At 36.5% G+C, this 13,881-nt stretch overlaps 1 protein-coding gene across 3 annotated transcripts in view; it reads left to right on the top strand.

Annotated features, from left to right (window-relative positions):
- Window positions 1–440: 440 nt before the first annotated feature.
- The window catches only part of LOC124430122 (opioid-binding protein/cell adhesion molecule homolog), a 59,363-nt gene continuing 45,922 nt past the window's right edge, over window positions 441–13,881 (top strand). For all 3 annotated transcript variants that reach the window (XM_046976260.1, XM_046976259.1, XM_046976261.1), the window contains exon 1: window positions 441–554. In XM_046976260.1, coding sequence (XP_046832216.1) covers window positions 482–554 — 73 coding nt within the window. In that variant the 5' untranslated portion in view covers window positions 441–481. The remainder of the gene's footprint in view (window positions 555–13,881) is intronic.

Here is a 13,881-nt window from a genome sequence, read left to right as displayed (position 1 = left end):
AAAATCTCATATATATATATTTTTTTTTTATATGAAATAAAAATGACACAAGATATAAAAGGAATGTTTTATTTTTATTTTTGCTCAGAATTCAACTGAATAAAATTTTTTTTTCGGCTAAATAATGACAATTGCATTACATATATATATATATATATATATATATATATATATATTTTTTTATATGTGTATATATAAATATATAAATCAACTATAATCGATTCTTAATTTTGCGAGTGAGTCAAGTGCGAGAAGAGGGAGTGTATATTTCGATAGGAAATATAGGTGGAAGTGGGATAGTTTTCTTGGTGGAGTTGTGAAGTGGAAAAAGTAAATTTAACATGAGCTCCGAAGTAGGAAAAGTAAATGTGTGCGCCGGCGCGCAGGTTCCGCGCGTTGGCGGCAAACCATGAGAGAGCAGTTTGGCGTTTGGGTTGCGTCTAAGCGTCAGTTGACGTAGACCCGTCGTCGACGTAGCAATATGCTTTTCGTTTTCGCGATCCCGGTGTTCTCCATCGCGACATGGGCATCCGCGCTGAACGATCCGTTATCAGGTAAATCGACAATGTGCCGACACATTGATACTTCTCTCTCTCTCTCTCTCTCTCTCTTACTCTCACTTTCTTTCTTTCTCTCTCTCTCTCTTTCTTCCTTTTATTTTCTCTCATATATACAAATAAGCACAGATAGAGTTTCATATAGCTTTTGCACGAATGTCACAATAATTTTATAATTTTCCTTTGTTTTTTTTCTTTTTTTTTTCTTCTTTGTTAGACGATAACATAAAATATTTTATAAACATTTTCCGTTTAAAAGATCGTGAAAATTGTGAAAACTAACGACTAATGGATCCTTTATTCTCGTACAATATTTATTAATTTTAACGATAAAAATATCTAGATCTTTAGCTTTTCCTTTTACTTTTTTTTTTCTTTTCTGTTTTTCTTTTTTTTTCTTTTCTTTTCTTTTCTTTTTTTTTTTCATAACAGAGAGAAAAGTAAGTAATTCGATGTGACGAGAAAAATTGTTCTTAAAAGATCGTGTCTATCTAGTGAACGTCGAGTAAAAATATCGATCACTTGATCAAAATCGCGAAACAATCGTGACTATCTCGATTATGCTGGTGTCGCGAGTAAAGACATTGAAATGGAAAGCTGCATACTCTGCATTGTTCCACCTGCGACCCTCCCCCTTTTCTTCTTTCCCTTCGTTGCTTTTACTTCGATCTTTTCTCTCTATTTCTCTCCCACTCTCTCTCTCTCTCTCTCTCTCTCTCTCTCTCTCTTTCTATTTCTCTCGTTCTCTTAGCGGGCGGCAAGCACGGTTGGCAAGTATAAATTATCACGGCGGAAGTTAGTCCAACGAACTCTCCTTATCCATTCGTACGATAATAATTACTCTCTCTTTCTTGAGCGACTTCCCGGCCGGAATAGGTTCTTTAGTCGTCGTCACTGGACACATTTCGTAGATCGTGCTAGGAACGTGGGCTTCGTTTATTTGCATCTTCCATCTTCTTACCACCAACAGTCCTTTTTTACCTCCGATTTCATCGTCTAACAATAGACTTCTCCGTTATTCTTTTTATTTCGATACTATTTTAATATTTTTTATATTTCGATACATTTTTAAGATTTTGTTTCTTGAATAACAAGTTGGAATCGATTATCGATGGTTAATTCTTTTTCCAATTTTTCATAGAATTTTTGAGAAACGAAATTGGAAATTTCATTGAGGTTACTAAAAACAACTTTATTATTAACTAAATAGTTAGCTATCTATAGAAATTAAAGAAACGAATGTATGTAGAATTGGAAAATGAGAATATAAATCGATAGAACTTATTGGAAAACGATCGTTTGACTTGTTTTTTATAATTATTTATTTCCGTTAACGAGAAAAATAAATTCGACGTATTAAATGGAAAGTGAAATAAAAAAGATTTTATAGATTGGCGAAAGATACGAATAGCTAATTAGTTTCATTCGGTATTATTAAATCTCTCTGATATATTGATCTTTTTAAAATACTTTGAAGAGAGTACGTCACACTTCTTAATGATCTTAACGATTTTTTAAATGACAAGAGGGAAAAAGAGAAAGAAAGAGAGAAAGAGAGAGAGAGAGAGAGAGAGAGAGAGAAAGAGAAAAAGAAAGACAGAGAGAAAGAGAAAGAGAAGCAATCTCGTTAATAGAGAGAGAAAGATAATTGCGTCGATGCACGCTCGACTTTGCCTCGAACGCATCAAATTTGGTGGTTACGCAAACGATGGTGGCCTTTGAACTCCTACTGTCACTTTCCAACTTTTAATTACTGCCGGTAGTCGATGATTGACGCGAAAGTACATTCGATTTCAAGTTAGTATAAAAGGGTTTTATTCCAATCGAGTGAGAGGAGGAGTTTCGACGTAAGGCCTGTGTTATTCTTTCGCGAGTAAATACAGCCTCGTCATTTTTACAAACGATACCGATGGTTACTCAACCGTTATATATATATATATATATATATATATATATATATATATACTATGTACTTAGGTTACATAGATATACCTATGTATGTGTATGTAAACTAAATACTTTTAACGTATATGACGCATCAATTTTAACGTAGAAATCCGTTCTAAAAGATATCAGATCTATCTTCTCTAATAGGAAGGAAGCTTGAAATGAATTATCATTCCGTTTTGGTTTTGTAAATCAATAGGTTTGATAACGAAGCCAAGCGTTTTCCCGACGGTTTTAATACGAGTCTGTTTAATCGAGAGACGATCCTTCCCTCGTCGATCGTCTTCCTTAATCACGCGCGAGATTAATTAGTCCTCTGACGTATATGATTGGTAAACAGTGTAATATTTGCCGGGGTGATTTCGCATTTGATTGCACCTAATTCGCAAACAGCAAAGCACCGTTAGTCGACTCACCCTTCCTATATTTGTAGTCGAATCGTTGCTGTAAAGGGCATTGACGTTAAAGCGAGAATTTCACTGCGTTTCGCGCCTCGGGAGGACCGTGAGAAGGTCGAAAATCGAAAGCACGTGCGAACGGACTCTTGGGAGTAGGAACATTGTGCGTAAAGGACAATACATGTGTTCACGTTCTACCTAAATATCGCGAGATAACCACTACGTGCTAAGTTGAACAACGTACCAAATAGATACGAGAACACATTATATTTTCTTCTTGTTTCAATGTTGTTACTGTACCATATACATACTGTCGGTTTTAAACAGGATACTGTTGAATCTTTAATATCTGATTCACGGATGTGTACCCATTGAAAGTATATATGAATACAAGAAACTAATATGAGAAAACTTCTTTTTTTTTTTTTTTTTTTTTTTTTTTGTAAATGAATACGGGGCAAATGTGATATTATTATTTTATTTAAAATTCGTACGGCTTATCAATTATTTTTAACGCTTTTATTTTCCTTATCGAATTTTATATATATATATATATATATATATATATATATATATATCGATGATTATCAACGTATAAACACATACATAAACAATTAATACACATTGCGCCCTTAAATAATACTTCTTATATTATTTTTATATTTGTACAATTAATTATATCGTTTTATGTAGATTTAGATTTAAACGATTTAAATAAAACATATATCTATTATAAGTGTTGAGAAAAAAATATTATAATATTTATCTGATACATTGTCTATGGTATATTAAAAGAACTGTTTCATTGATCGTAGAGTATACTCGAAAAATTTACTAGTGCGTAATAATCAAAGAAAACACGAAAGAAAGAAAAAAAAAAAAAAAGAGAAATAATAAGGAAGGAAAATAAAAAAAAAAAAAAAAAAAAAAAGAAAAAGGAAAAAGAAAGAAAAAAAGGAACAAAAAAAGAAAGAGAAGAAGACGAAGATCGACTGGAATGATAACGTCGTTACTTTAGAAATTTCACGTTAACGAAGCAGAGGTAGCTTTTAAAGGGAGGTACGAAAAATTCAGTTCAGAGCACTCAAAGCCATCGTTAACGGTCTCATAAGAATCAGCAGGTTAGTAAACGATACTGAACGGGTCTCTGTGTTATCTGAATCGTGTATTATAAAATATAATTAAGAATTAGGTATCTGTCTAATGAGTCAAACGTACCGTGAGAAGAAGAGTGCGGTATCTTCTCAGTAGTTGAAGAAAAATTGATCGAGCAGAAACGCATCGATGTTTTACGAACGATCGATCTCGTCGAACGTTGAAAATGCCTCTGTCGATCGTTCGGACGTGCATAAATATTTATTCGACGTCGTTACGCGTATGTACGTTAATCTGCGGATCGACAAGCTTAAAGAAATGCCTTCCGTTATTCCATAGCGAGAATTCGTAGCTTTCGTGCTTGGTTATATTTTTCGTGGGAATTTTCGATATTCGATAGAAAAGCACCTCGAATGAAGAGAACGAATGTTGGAATAAACAGGGGTATAAAAGAATGACTGAGTGAGTGAATGAGAGAGACAGAGAGGAAGAGAGAGAGAGAGAGAGAGAGAGAGAGAGAGAGAGAGAGAGAGAGATAGAGATAGAGATGGAGAAATCCGCTTGGTCGCACAAACATTCCAAACGTTTCCTACCCTTTTACATATGTATATTACATTTTGTTAGTTATATAACACAGACGTAAAATGTATTTCCTTTGCGGAGAAGTCATACTATACGAATACGAACTTCTCATTGAGAATTCTACTCGAACGCGATCGACCGTTAAGCACGCATTTTCACGCGCGAAGGGTTGGATTGTTTAACCGTGCTTTCATGCTTTGTGCTAGAGAGTTTACGGATTTCTGTCTCTCTCTCTCTCTCTCTCTCTCTCTCTTTCATTCTTTCTCTCTTGTTGAAAGAGCATCGAGAGACACACCGGCATATAAGCGATAGGATCTCCCAAGTACGAGACGCGCATCGCATGTTCGCACGGGTAAACCTGTAAATTAGCAGACTGCTTTGACTTCGCTTACGCGAACTCGAGTAACGATCTTTTAACTTCTCTTACGAGCTTGCCTACGTTTCACGACGTGAAAGCTTAGTTTTCTTACCTTATTGCATCCCTCTTATATCTTAAAGGTTTATTCCTTCTTACGTTGTTAATCCTTTAAATAAATATACGTATACTTTTTCATTTTTTATTAACGTAATCTTTTTCTCTTTTTTTTTTTGTTTTCTTTCTCTCTCTCTCTCTCTCTCTCTCTCTCTCTCTCTTCATATTTTTTTTTACATTCCTCAAAATTAATTATTATTTCATCGATTTATCATTGAATTATTGTAATTATATATCTATAATGATATTATGATAAAAGGATTAAAAATATTATTTTAGTTGGATCTCATAAGATTAATGGAAAAGAATTAGGAAAGTTTGCCTAAACGAATTGTGTGTTTATCTACTATCGGTATCGGTTTGCTCGATCACGACTCGGCTCTAGGATATTCTCCTAGACCGTAATAGTTTCGTAGGAAGGGTTTACGCTCGAGATATCCTTACTCGCATCCCGCAGTTTCTATCCATGCGCATCTCTTTCCCTATCGTCGTATCTTAACTTTCCCCACAAACCACCAAGGCTCTACGGCGCCCGCACAAATTTCGTAGTTAATTAGCAACGATGAATCGCGTTACCTTTGCAAAAGACTCCCTCTCGGAAGAAGAGTGCTTATCGTGGATGCGCTTATTACCTCTTACAGTCTTTTTTCTATTCTTTTTCTCTTTTTCCCTTTTCTTTCCTTCTCTCTTTCTCTCTTTTTTCTTTTTTTTTTCCTTTTTTCTTTTTCTTTCTTTTTTTTCCTTTTTTTTTTCTTTTTTTTTTTTTTTAATCGTCAATGCACTTTTTATCAGAGAGTGCAATGAGGTCTCTTCATTTTATGAAAAAAGAATGAATAAGATCCGAAGTTGAGTTTTTCTTTTTTTTTTTCCCTCTTTTTCTTTTTCTTTTTTTTTTTTCTTTTTTTTCTCTCTTTCCGTATTTTTGCGCGTTCTCCTTTCTTACTTATTAATCGTTGACCAGCTAAGGCTTCCATTAATACTCTTCATCCTTTTCCAGACTATATTGTTCTATTTCAGTATATTCATTTTTAAATCGTATTACGTTTTTCATTTACAATATTTTCAAGTAGATATGCACTGTGGTCACTTAATTTATTGATAAGATATTTTTAAAAATTTTACGTTAGATCGATGGTATTTGAAGAAGATATTTAAAAATCTCATATACATGAATATAATTTTATTTTTGTAATACTTTTAGATCAGACGTTTAAAATTATTTTCAATGTTTTCCAATGTTTAATTAATACAAAAATTTTGACAACATTTTGAGTGCAATAAATATGTAATCATGAAAAAGGATTTCATTTGGCAAAAAAAAAAAGAAAAAAAAAAGAAATATGTCATTAACTTTCATCTTTAACATTTTCATATGAAGCCTGTAAAAGGTAAATTGTTATATTTAATATTTTATATATATATATATATATCCATTTAAAATTTGAATATCTAACAATAAAGGATAAACATTAAAACTATGACTTTAAAAAAAAGAATCGTAAATTATTGTTATAATCAAACTATTTATCGTTTTAATTAAATTATTTATCGTAGACACGTTGTCTAATGATTTTAAGAAATATAGGTGAAATAATATGAATTGTCTAATGGAATTTTCGCAACACATACACACATATACACACATAAGCTTGATTATATTTCAACGTCGGACATCTTCACCGTTTCCTGCAAGATCCGATTCTTTAATTTATCTGAAGTAAAATTAAAGAAAAAGAAGGGATTCAAAAATTAGAACAAAAATCTCTGAGGCGTTTTCCTATCGAGCACGAGCGCGCGTGTACTCTGTCTCTTTCTCCCCCCCCCCCTCTCTCTCTCTCTCTTCTTTTCCCTTACACTCTTTCTCCTTCACGCGACGTAATCAATCACTTCATTTCGTAGCTTCCCCGATGAAAAATCACCGAGTCTGCGATAAATCACGGTGCAAAGTTATGAAATATCCACACGCGCATGGCCGGCCGCTGACCGAGACGATGCGTGACCACGATCGTCTTACCCTCTTTCTCTCTCTCTCTCTCTCTCTCTCTCTCTCTCTCTCTCTGTCTATATTTTTCCTTCTCTCTCTTCTTCTCGAACATATTATAGAAGGCTTTTTCACATGGACTCCCATCCGATTCTCGTAGGGAATATAGAAAGATGAGGGAAAGAAAAGAAGGAGGAGACGTATCGGAAAGAAATGGATCCTTTCGATAGCCTCACCGATGAAATTGCAATTGTATGAGTTGTGAATGTAAGAGATAAGTAAAATAAGTAAGCCTAAAACGAGATCAGCTCGTATGATTTTCTTCTCTCTTTTCATTCTTTATTTCTCTCTCTCTCTTTCTCTCTCTCTTTCTCTTTCTCTTTCTCTCTCCCTTTCTTTATCGACATCGACGTTTAAAAGTCTTATCCGTCCAGTCTTTAACGCTGAATTTGCCTCGGATATATCAAACGCTTTAGGAAAATGAATGAGATGTAAACAAGTTTTCTGGCGTTCCAGTGCAGATATTACATTCTAGCCGGCTTTGGCTTCGTCCTTTGTATCTGGAGATAAATCGCCTTCAACGGCTAGCAAAACCGATTTATCGTTACTCTTCGAGACTACGCTACTCATCCTCGTTATTGGCTGAATGTAACGAACCTTTTTTTCTCTCTCTCTCTCCCTCTCTCTCTCTCTCTCTCTCTTTCTCCATATATTCTTCTTTTTCTTTCTCTTCCTTTCTTTTGTCTTCTTTTTTTTTCTTTCTTTCTTTCTTTATTTCTTTCAATTTCTTCCTTTTATTCTTTCCATGGATATTACTCTCTCCTTTTGACACATCTTTGCGAATCTCTGCGATTGATTTCTTTCTTCCTTCTTACATTCCCATTTATAAACGCGTCCGTTTGAAATCCCTTAGCTTGTTCTTTTACTTCGTTCGTTCGTTCGTTCGTTCGTTCGTTCGTTCGTTCGTTTCTCCCGCGTCGTTCTAAAGGAACCGATGCAAAAAGAAATATTTAGAAAAGAAACCGTACCACGTACGTTCTTACGTACGTTACGGCGTATATTTACATTGTCTTTACTCACGGAAATCGTTCGTTTCCTTCTTGTAATACGTGAAATGACTTCGACCAACCAAAACGTCTCGTTAGCACGGTAAGGAAAAAAAAAAAAAGAAAATGAAAAAAAAACGAGAGAGGGAGAGAGAGAGAGAGAGAGAGAGAGAGAAAGAAGAAAAAAAAAAAAGAAAAAGAAAGCTGAGCTATATGAAGTGGAAGAAGAGAGTGGGAAGGTGAATGGGAAGGGTGTGAGAGGAGAGTGGGAGTGGAAGGGGAGAGGGTTAAAAGACAAGGGATAGCGTTTTCTTGTTAGTAAAACAAAGAGGAGAAGCAGTTAAAACGGGGGAAGGAGTATCAAAGGGAAAGAGAAAGCGCGAAATTTCCATTCGACTCCGTTTCCTTTCTGGTCTTTCCTATTCTTATCTCTCGTCGGCCGCTCTCGTTCCCTTTCGTCCAATCCACAGGATTTCTCGGTACCTTTTAATTGGATTACTCTATTTAACGATTCCGTGCTAGGGACAAGTATCGAGAACGCCTGGAGAAACTTTCTCCCCGTGATATCCTTTAGAAGGAAAAAGACTTTCAAGAAGAAGAATTTGTTCCTTTCTAAATAGTACTCAGGTAGGTAGGTTAGAGTAACTATGACCAACTGAAACAATATTTTTTTGCTGTCGGCACGCACCCTAACGATACAACCACGATATTTGCACGTTGTGGTATTTAACCAACCCCATTATGCCAAGGGATGTAATTGTACGATCCGTTTCCCTTAAGAATATCTCCCCACATATTCTATTATTCGTCCATTCGTTGCTTTTTCTAATTGAAACACACAAAGCTTTTTTCTCGAGCTTTCACAATTTTTTCTCTCTTTTGCGTATCATCGAGTTGAAACGAAGAGAGAAAGAGAGAGAGAGAGAGAGAGAGAAAGAGGGAGGGGCAGGAGGGAGAGAGAGAGAGAGAGAGAGAGAGAGAGAGAGAGAGAAAGCTTCTAGTAATAGGGCGGTGCGATACCGAGGCCCAATTAACGGCTTTTCTGGGGCAAGTGTTTAAACTTAAGTAAAGGCTGGAAGCTCGCTGAAATACGAAATTCTCGCAGTCTGATTAACTTCACCGCGAAATCAATGAGTAGCAGCCAGAGAAAGGAGGAATGGAAACGTGGAAGAGAGGAACAGGACCGAAGGCTATAGGGACGGAGAGGACTATATAACTACCCCATTATCAACCTCATTAAAGGTACCACCTACCCCACCGAGCACCTCTTCCTAGACTTGGCTAAACTCTCGACCGCCCTCCCCTTTCCCCTACCATTACCTTTTCGTTCCCGATTTCAGTGGCGCGAGCTTCAGTCCTCGACATGCCAACTATTTTATAGTCGGTTATTTCACCCCAATTAATTAGTACGTACACCCTCTCTCTCTCTCTCTCTGTCTCTGTCTCTCTTCCTCTTTCTCTTTGTCTCCTCTTTTCTCTGTTCTATATTATTGACATTTTTTACTAGTCAGTGTTTTCGATTATTTCGTGAAATTAATTTGATGTTAGTTGTATGACTTTTACAGATATTACATCCTTTCTCTCTCTCTCTCTCTCTCTCTCTCTCTCTCCCTCTCTCTTTCTCTATTTTATTTTTATTTCCCGTTTTAATGAAGATGCGAGAAAATTGCCACGTATGACCTGGCTTAATAAAATAAAATTCTAAACGGTAGCCTAGTCTCTCGTTCAATTACCTATTCTTTTTAAAGCATAAAACTTGTGAATATTTCATTAAGACGAATATGTCGCTCTTCATCTCGTTCGCAATGAACGCAACGATCGAAGTGACGATTCGATCTGTCATACTACTCATTCGCGTTTCTCGTTCAGTCGAACGAACGCAGTACGTGCCCATTTTCATATATTCTTGTGGAACGTACGTGACTCGGATGTCCGTGCGACGATCCGTGCTGGTTGTAAATAATGGAACGGTTTGCTGTCGCTTCAACCATAGTATTCTTCCGCCTCGTTTAATCCCCTGTCCGCTTCGTAAAACGACGTAAACCACGAAAAAAGAGCTTCGTTGAATCAACAATGTTACTTATTAGTAACACTGTTGTTTCTCCAGTAACGTTTTATTGATTCACAGAATTATTCTAGAATATCTTTTATGTGTTGTAACCTATATAACGTGAGTTCTGTGTTTTGACTTCAGTTAAGATTAAAAAGTGCAAAAACAGATTATTGATTAATCGATATCATTAATGTTACAGGCATTGATAGAATATATTTTCATTATCTCTTATCTATTTTCTTATTTACAAGTAAAAAAGAACGAGTGAAAATCTTCTCCATCGGTATCCTTTATCTCCTCCTTTTCTTTCTTTTTTTTCTTTTTCTTTTTTTTTTTCTTTTCAAATCGTTCTGAAAAAGATTGACCCACGGAAATAATCGTAGCGTCTTCGCTTGCCTTCGCGTTGAGTTCGCTTCACACGCTCCATTTAATCCTTCACGATCTTACCTCACAGAAGACACCTTTCTACGTTTATACAGACAGAGAAGGAATAATCCCCTGTGACTAAGGCGAGCGTCGTTTAGAAATCGCGATATACACGAACACGAGAATCGTTCTCGAAGAGAGAAATCTTTCATCGTACCTCGAGGATCTCTACGAGTTTATATGCACGCAAAGGAATCGTTCTTCTATTTCATTTTTCCTTACGCGTCATCCTACGTCAGTAGTTCAGAGTTATCCAAAGCATTTTCTACTTTATCCTCCACCTTCTTCCTCCCTCGTTTCTCTGCCATTTCTTTCTCTTTTTCTCTCTTCTTTTTTCCCCTCTTTTTTTATCTTTGTCTTTTTTCTTACTCCTTTTTTCCTTCTCCTTTTTTTTTCTTTTTATAGGATTTTATATATCTATACATATATGTCTATATATATATATATATATATATATATATATATATATATATATATGTATGTATATACACACACCAAGATTCTACATTGACGTCTATCGTAAACTCTGAAGCAGTTAAAAGAGTCATTTCGTGTGACCGACGCATGTACTTTGAAAGAAGAGATTGCGGTTTAGTGAAAAACAGACTAAAGGAGGTAAGGAAGAAAAAGAAAAAGAAAAGGAGTAAAGATAGAAAGAAAGAAAGAAAAAAAAGAAAGGAAGGAAGGAAGGAAGGAAGGAAGGAAGGAAAAAAAGAGGTAAATTTATCCACATACGTTGCGTGCGAAGCCGTGGACGTTTCCGTTTCCACTTTCTTATGTAAAGCATTTCCTTCGTAAGTTACTCTCGTTGAGAATTCCGTAAATACTTGGCAGGTACCACCAGTAAGATGGCGATTGTTAAGGTACGGACCAAGAAATAAGGAGAAAGAAAGAAAAGGTGGAAATAGTAGGACGATTTGAACGAAGCGGCACGCCCGGCACGTATTAGCAACGACTATCCTTCGTGGCGTTTTAATATCCTGCTTTAATATCCGCGCAGGGACGCTTTGTTCTTTATTCTCAGCCGATCGTGAGTTTGCTAGGATTTTAGCTTTACGGTCCAAGCTGACCGGTGCTACTTCTAACTTATACCTGGCAGCATCGAAACTCCATTTTCTACTGTCACGGACCATTCGTTTTTCCCTCGAGTCACCACTTCGATTTGCGTTTCCCCTTCCTCCTCCATCCCTCTCTCTCTCTCTTTCTTTCTTATTCTCTCTCTCTCTCTCTCTCTCTCTCTCTCTCTCTCACTCACTTTTTTTCTCTTCCTCTTTTACTCTCTTTCCTTTTCTCTTTATCTCTGAGAAGAAATTTGTAAATTGCAGAAGATAAAGAAGTTCATCTCATTTCCATCATTTTAATACGAATACGATTATTCATTAACGATGTGTACGAGCTTTTGAAAGGCTTTTCAAAGGTAAAAAAAAAAAAAAAAGAAAAAAAAAAAGAATGAGTTTTGATTAAGACTCCTTTGAGAGTATCATAGTTATTATAACTATTCAAATTAAAATAGATTCGAACTTCTTCTTATTTATGCTGATAGAAATAAAAATTATCTTGATCGTATGGAAAAGTTATTTTCTCCATGTCACTATGTCGTATATATAACTTCTCCGAAGAAGAGGAGAAAGAGAAGAAGAAGTGTGTGTGTGTATGTGTGTCTGAGAGAGAAAAAGAGAGAGAGATGGAGAGCCAGAGAGACAGAGGGAGAAATGGGGGAAATAGAGAGAGGAAGAGAGAGAGAGAGAGAGAGAGAGACAGACAGACAGACAAAGACAAAGACAGACAGACAGAGAGGGAGCGTTTCCAGGACGATAGGAAGCAGGAATGTCGAGTCCGTGGCGTGCCTTGATGTAACCCGAAAGTCCGGTCGTTGTGAAGCGGGGCATATGCGACTTGTCACTGATTTGCGTGCGTTCAAAGAGCAGGATCTGCGTGCTCGTGCCGTTTAATGGGATCCTTTGTGCGATATACCGCACGACTGTCGGCGGCAATAGGTGTGCGCACGTGTGTTTCTAGCACGTGTCCATTCGTTCGACTCTCACTCTAGACACGATTTCTCCTCGCGAGGTCATAAAGATTACCCTCAATATTCACCATCTTATCATCTTCAATCATTTCTTCCTTTTAATAAATAATATATCTTTTTGAAAATAAATTATTCGAATATTATTGAGTTACTATATATAAGCTCGAATTGGTTCGGACATTTTTCAATCTCATATAAAACTTTTATGGTATTCGAATAATTTAAAGAATAAGCTCAACGATTGGTCTATTATTTTTCAATTTTGGAAATCTTGCATAAAGTAAAGGATTATTCTCACGAGACGATATTTTTACGATAACTATAACGTTAGCGTTATTAGAAATGATGAGGTAAATGCTATGGATCAAAGGGTAGAACATCCTATGGGGATCTCGATTTGTGAAAAGACAAGATCATCGTAATCGTTATGTTCGATGAAATAACCGGAACGTCTGCGTGGCGCCAAACCGATCCACCTGACGGCATCAAGTTTTCATTTGGTGCGAGATCGCGTGTCGCAAATTACCGGTATCCGGGCAGACCTCCCACCCTTAGACAGCACCAACCAAATCGATTTGCGTTCGACGTTCGTACCTCCCTTTCGACGCCAACGGAATAGAGAAGACGATACGTAGATAGATAATTGTCGTCAATAGATGGACGCTCAGCTACTTTGTTTCCTTACTTTCTTAGAAATTTCTAATACCCTTTAGAAATCCTTTAGATATCTCGAAGAAAGCTCGAAGCGGTGATAGAGGGTGGGAGGGAGGGGAGGGGAGGTGGAGGCAAGGTGGTAGGGAAGATCTCGTTTCGAGTTATAAGAGGATTATCGCCGAATATACTGCTACTCTGCAGGAGCTTCACGAATTTCTTTCTTTTCACAACTCTAATCGATTGCTTTTCTACCATGGGGGGAAAAACGCGGGCGCGCGAGAGAGAGAGAGAGAGAGAGAGATTTATAAAGTGCACGGATTCACGCGCACGTGTCTTACGAACGAGCGGAAAATGTAAGGAAAAACGAGTGATACGTTCGCTTCTGTTTTCTATTTTCTTCTTTTTCCTCTTCCTCTCTCTCTACCTCCCTCCCTCCCTCTCCTCTTTTTGTTTCACTCGTTCCTCCCTTTTTTCTTTTTCTTTTTTTCCTTCCTTCCTACTTTCTTTCTTTCTTTCTTTCCTTCTTTTTCTTTGTTTTTGTTTTCCTCTTTTTGTTTTTTCTTTTTTTTTTATCCTTTCCCCCGACCTGGAAGGAAAATCTTCTTGAGAAAAATCTCTGAGCGTGGAAACGATTTTCCTTC

This window comes from Vespa crabro, chromosome 17 (genome assembly GCF_910589235.1).
Source record: "Vespa crabro chromosome 17, iyVesCrab1.2, whole genome shotgun sequence".
NCBI classification, from domain to species: Eukaryota; Metazoa; Arthropoda; class Insecta; order Hymenoptera; family Vespidae; genus Vespa; species Vespa crabro.
Note: the sequence above shows the minus strand (reverse complement) of the source record. Positions and strands in the feature narration are given on the sequence as shown.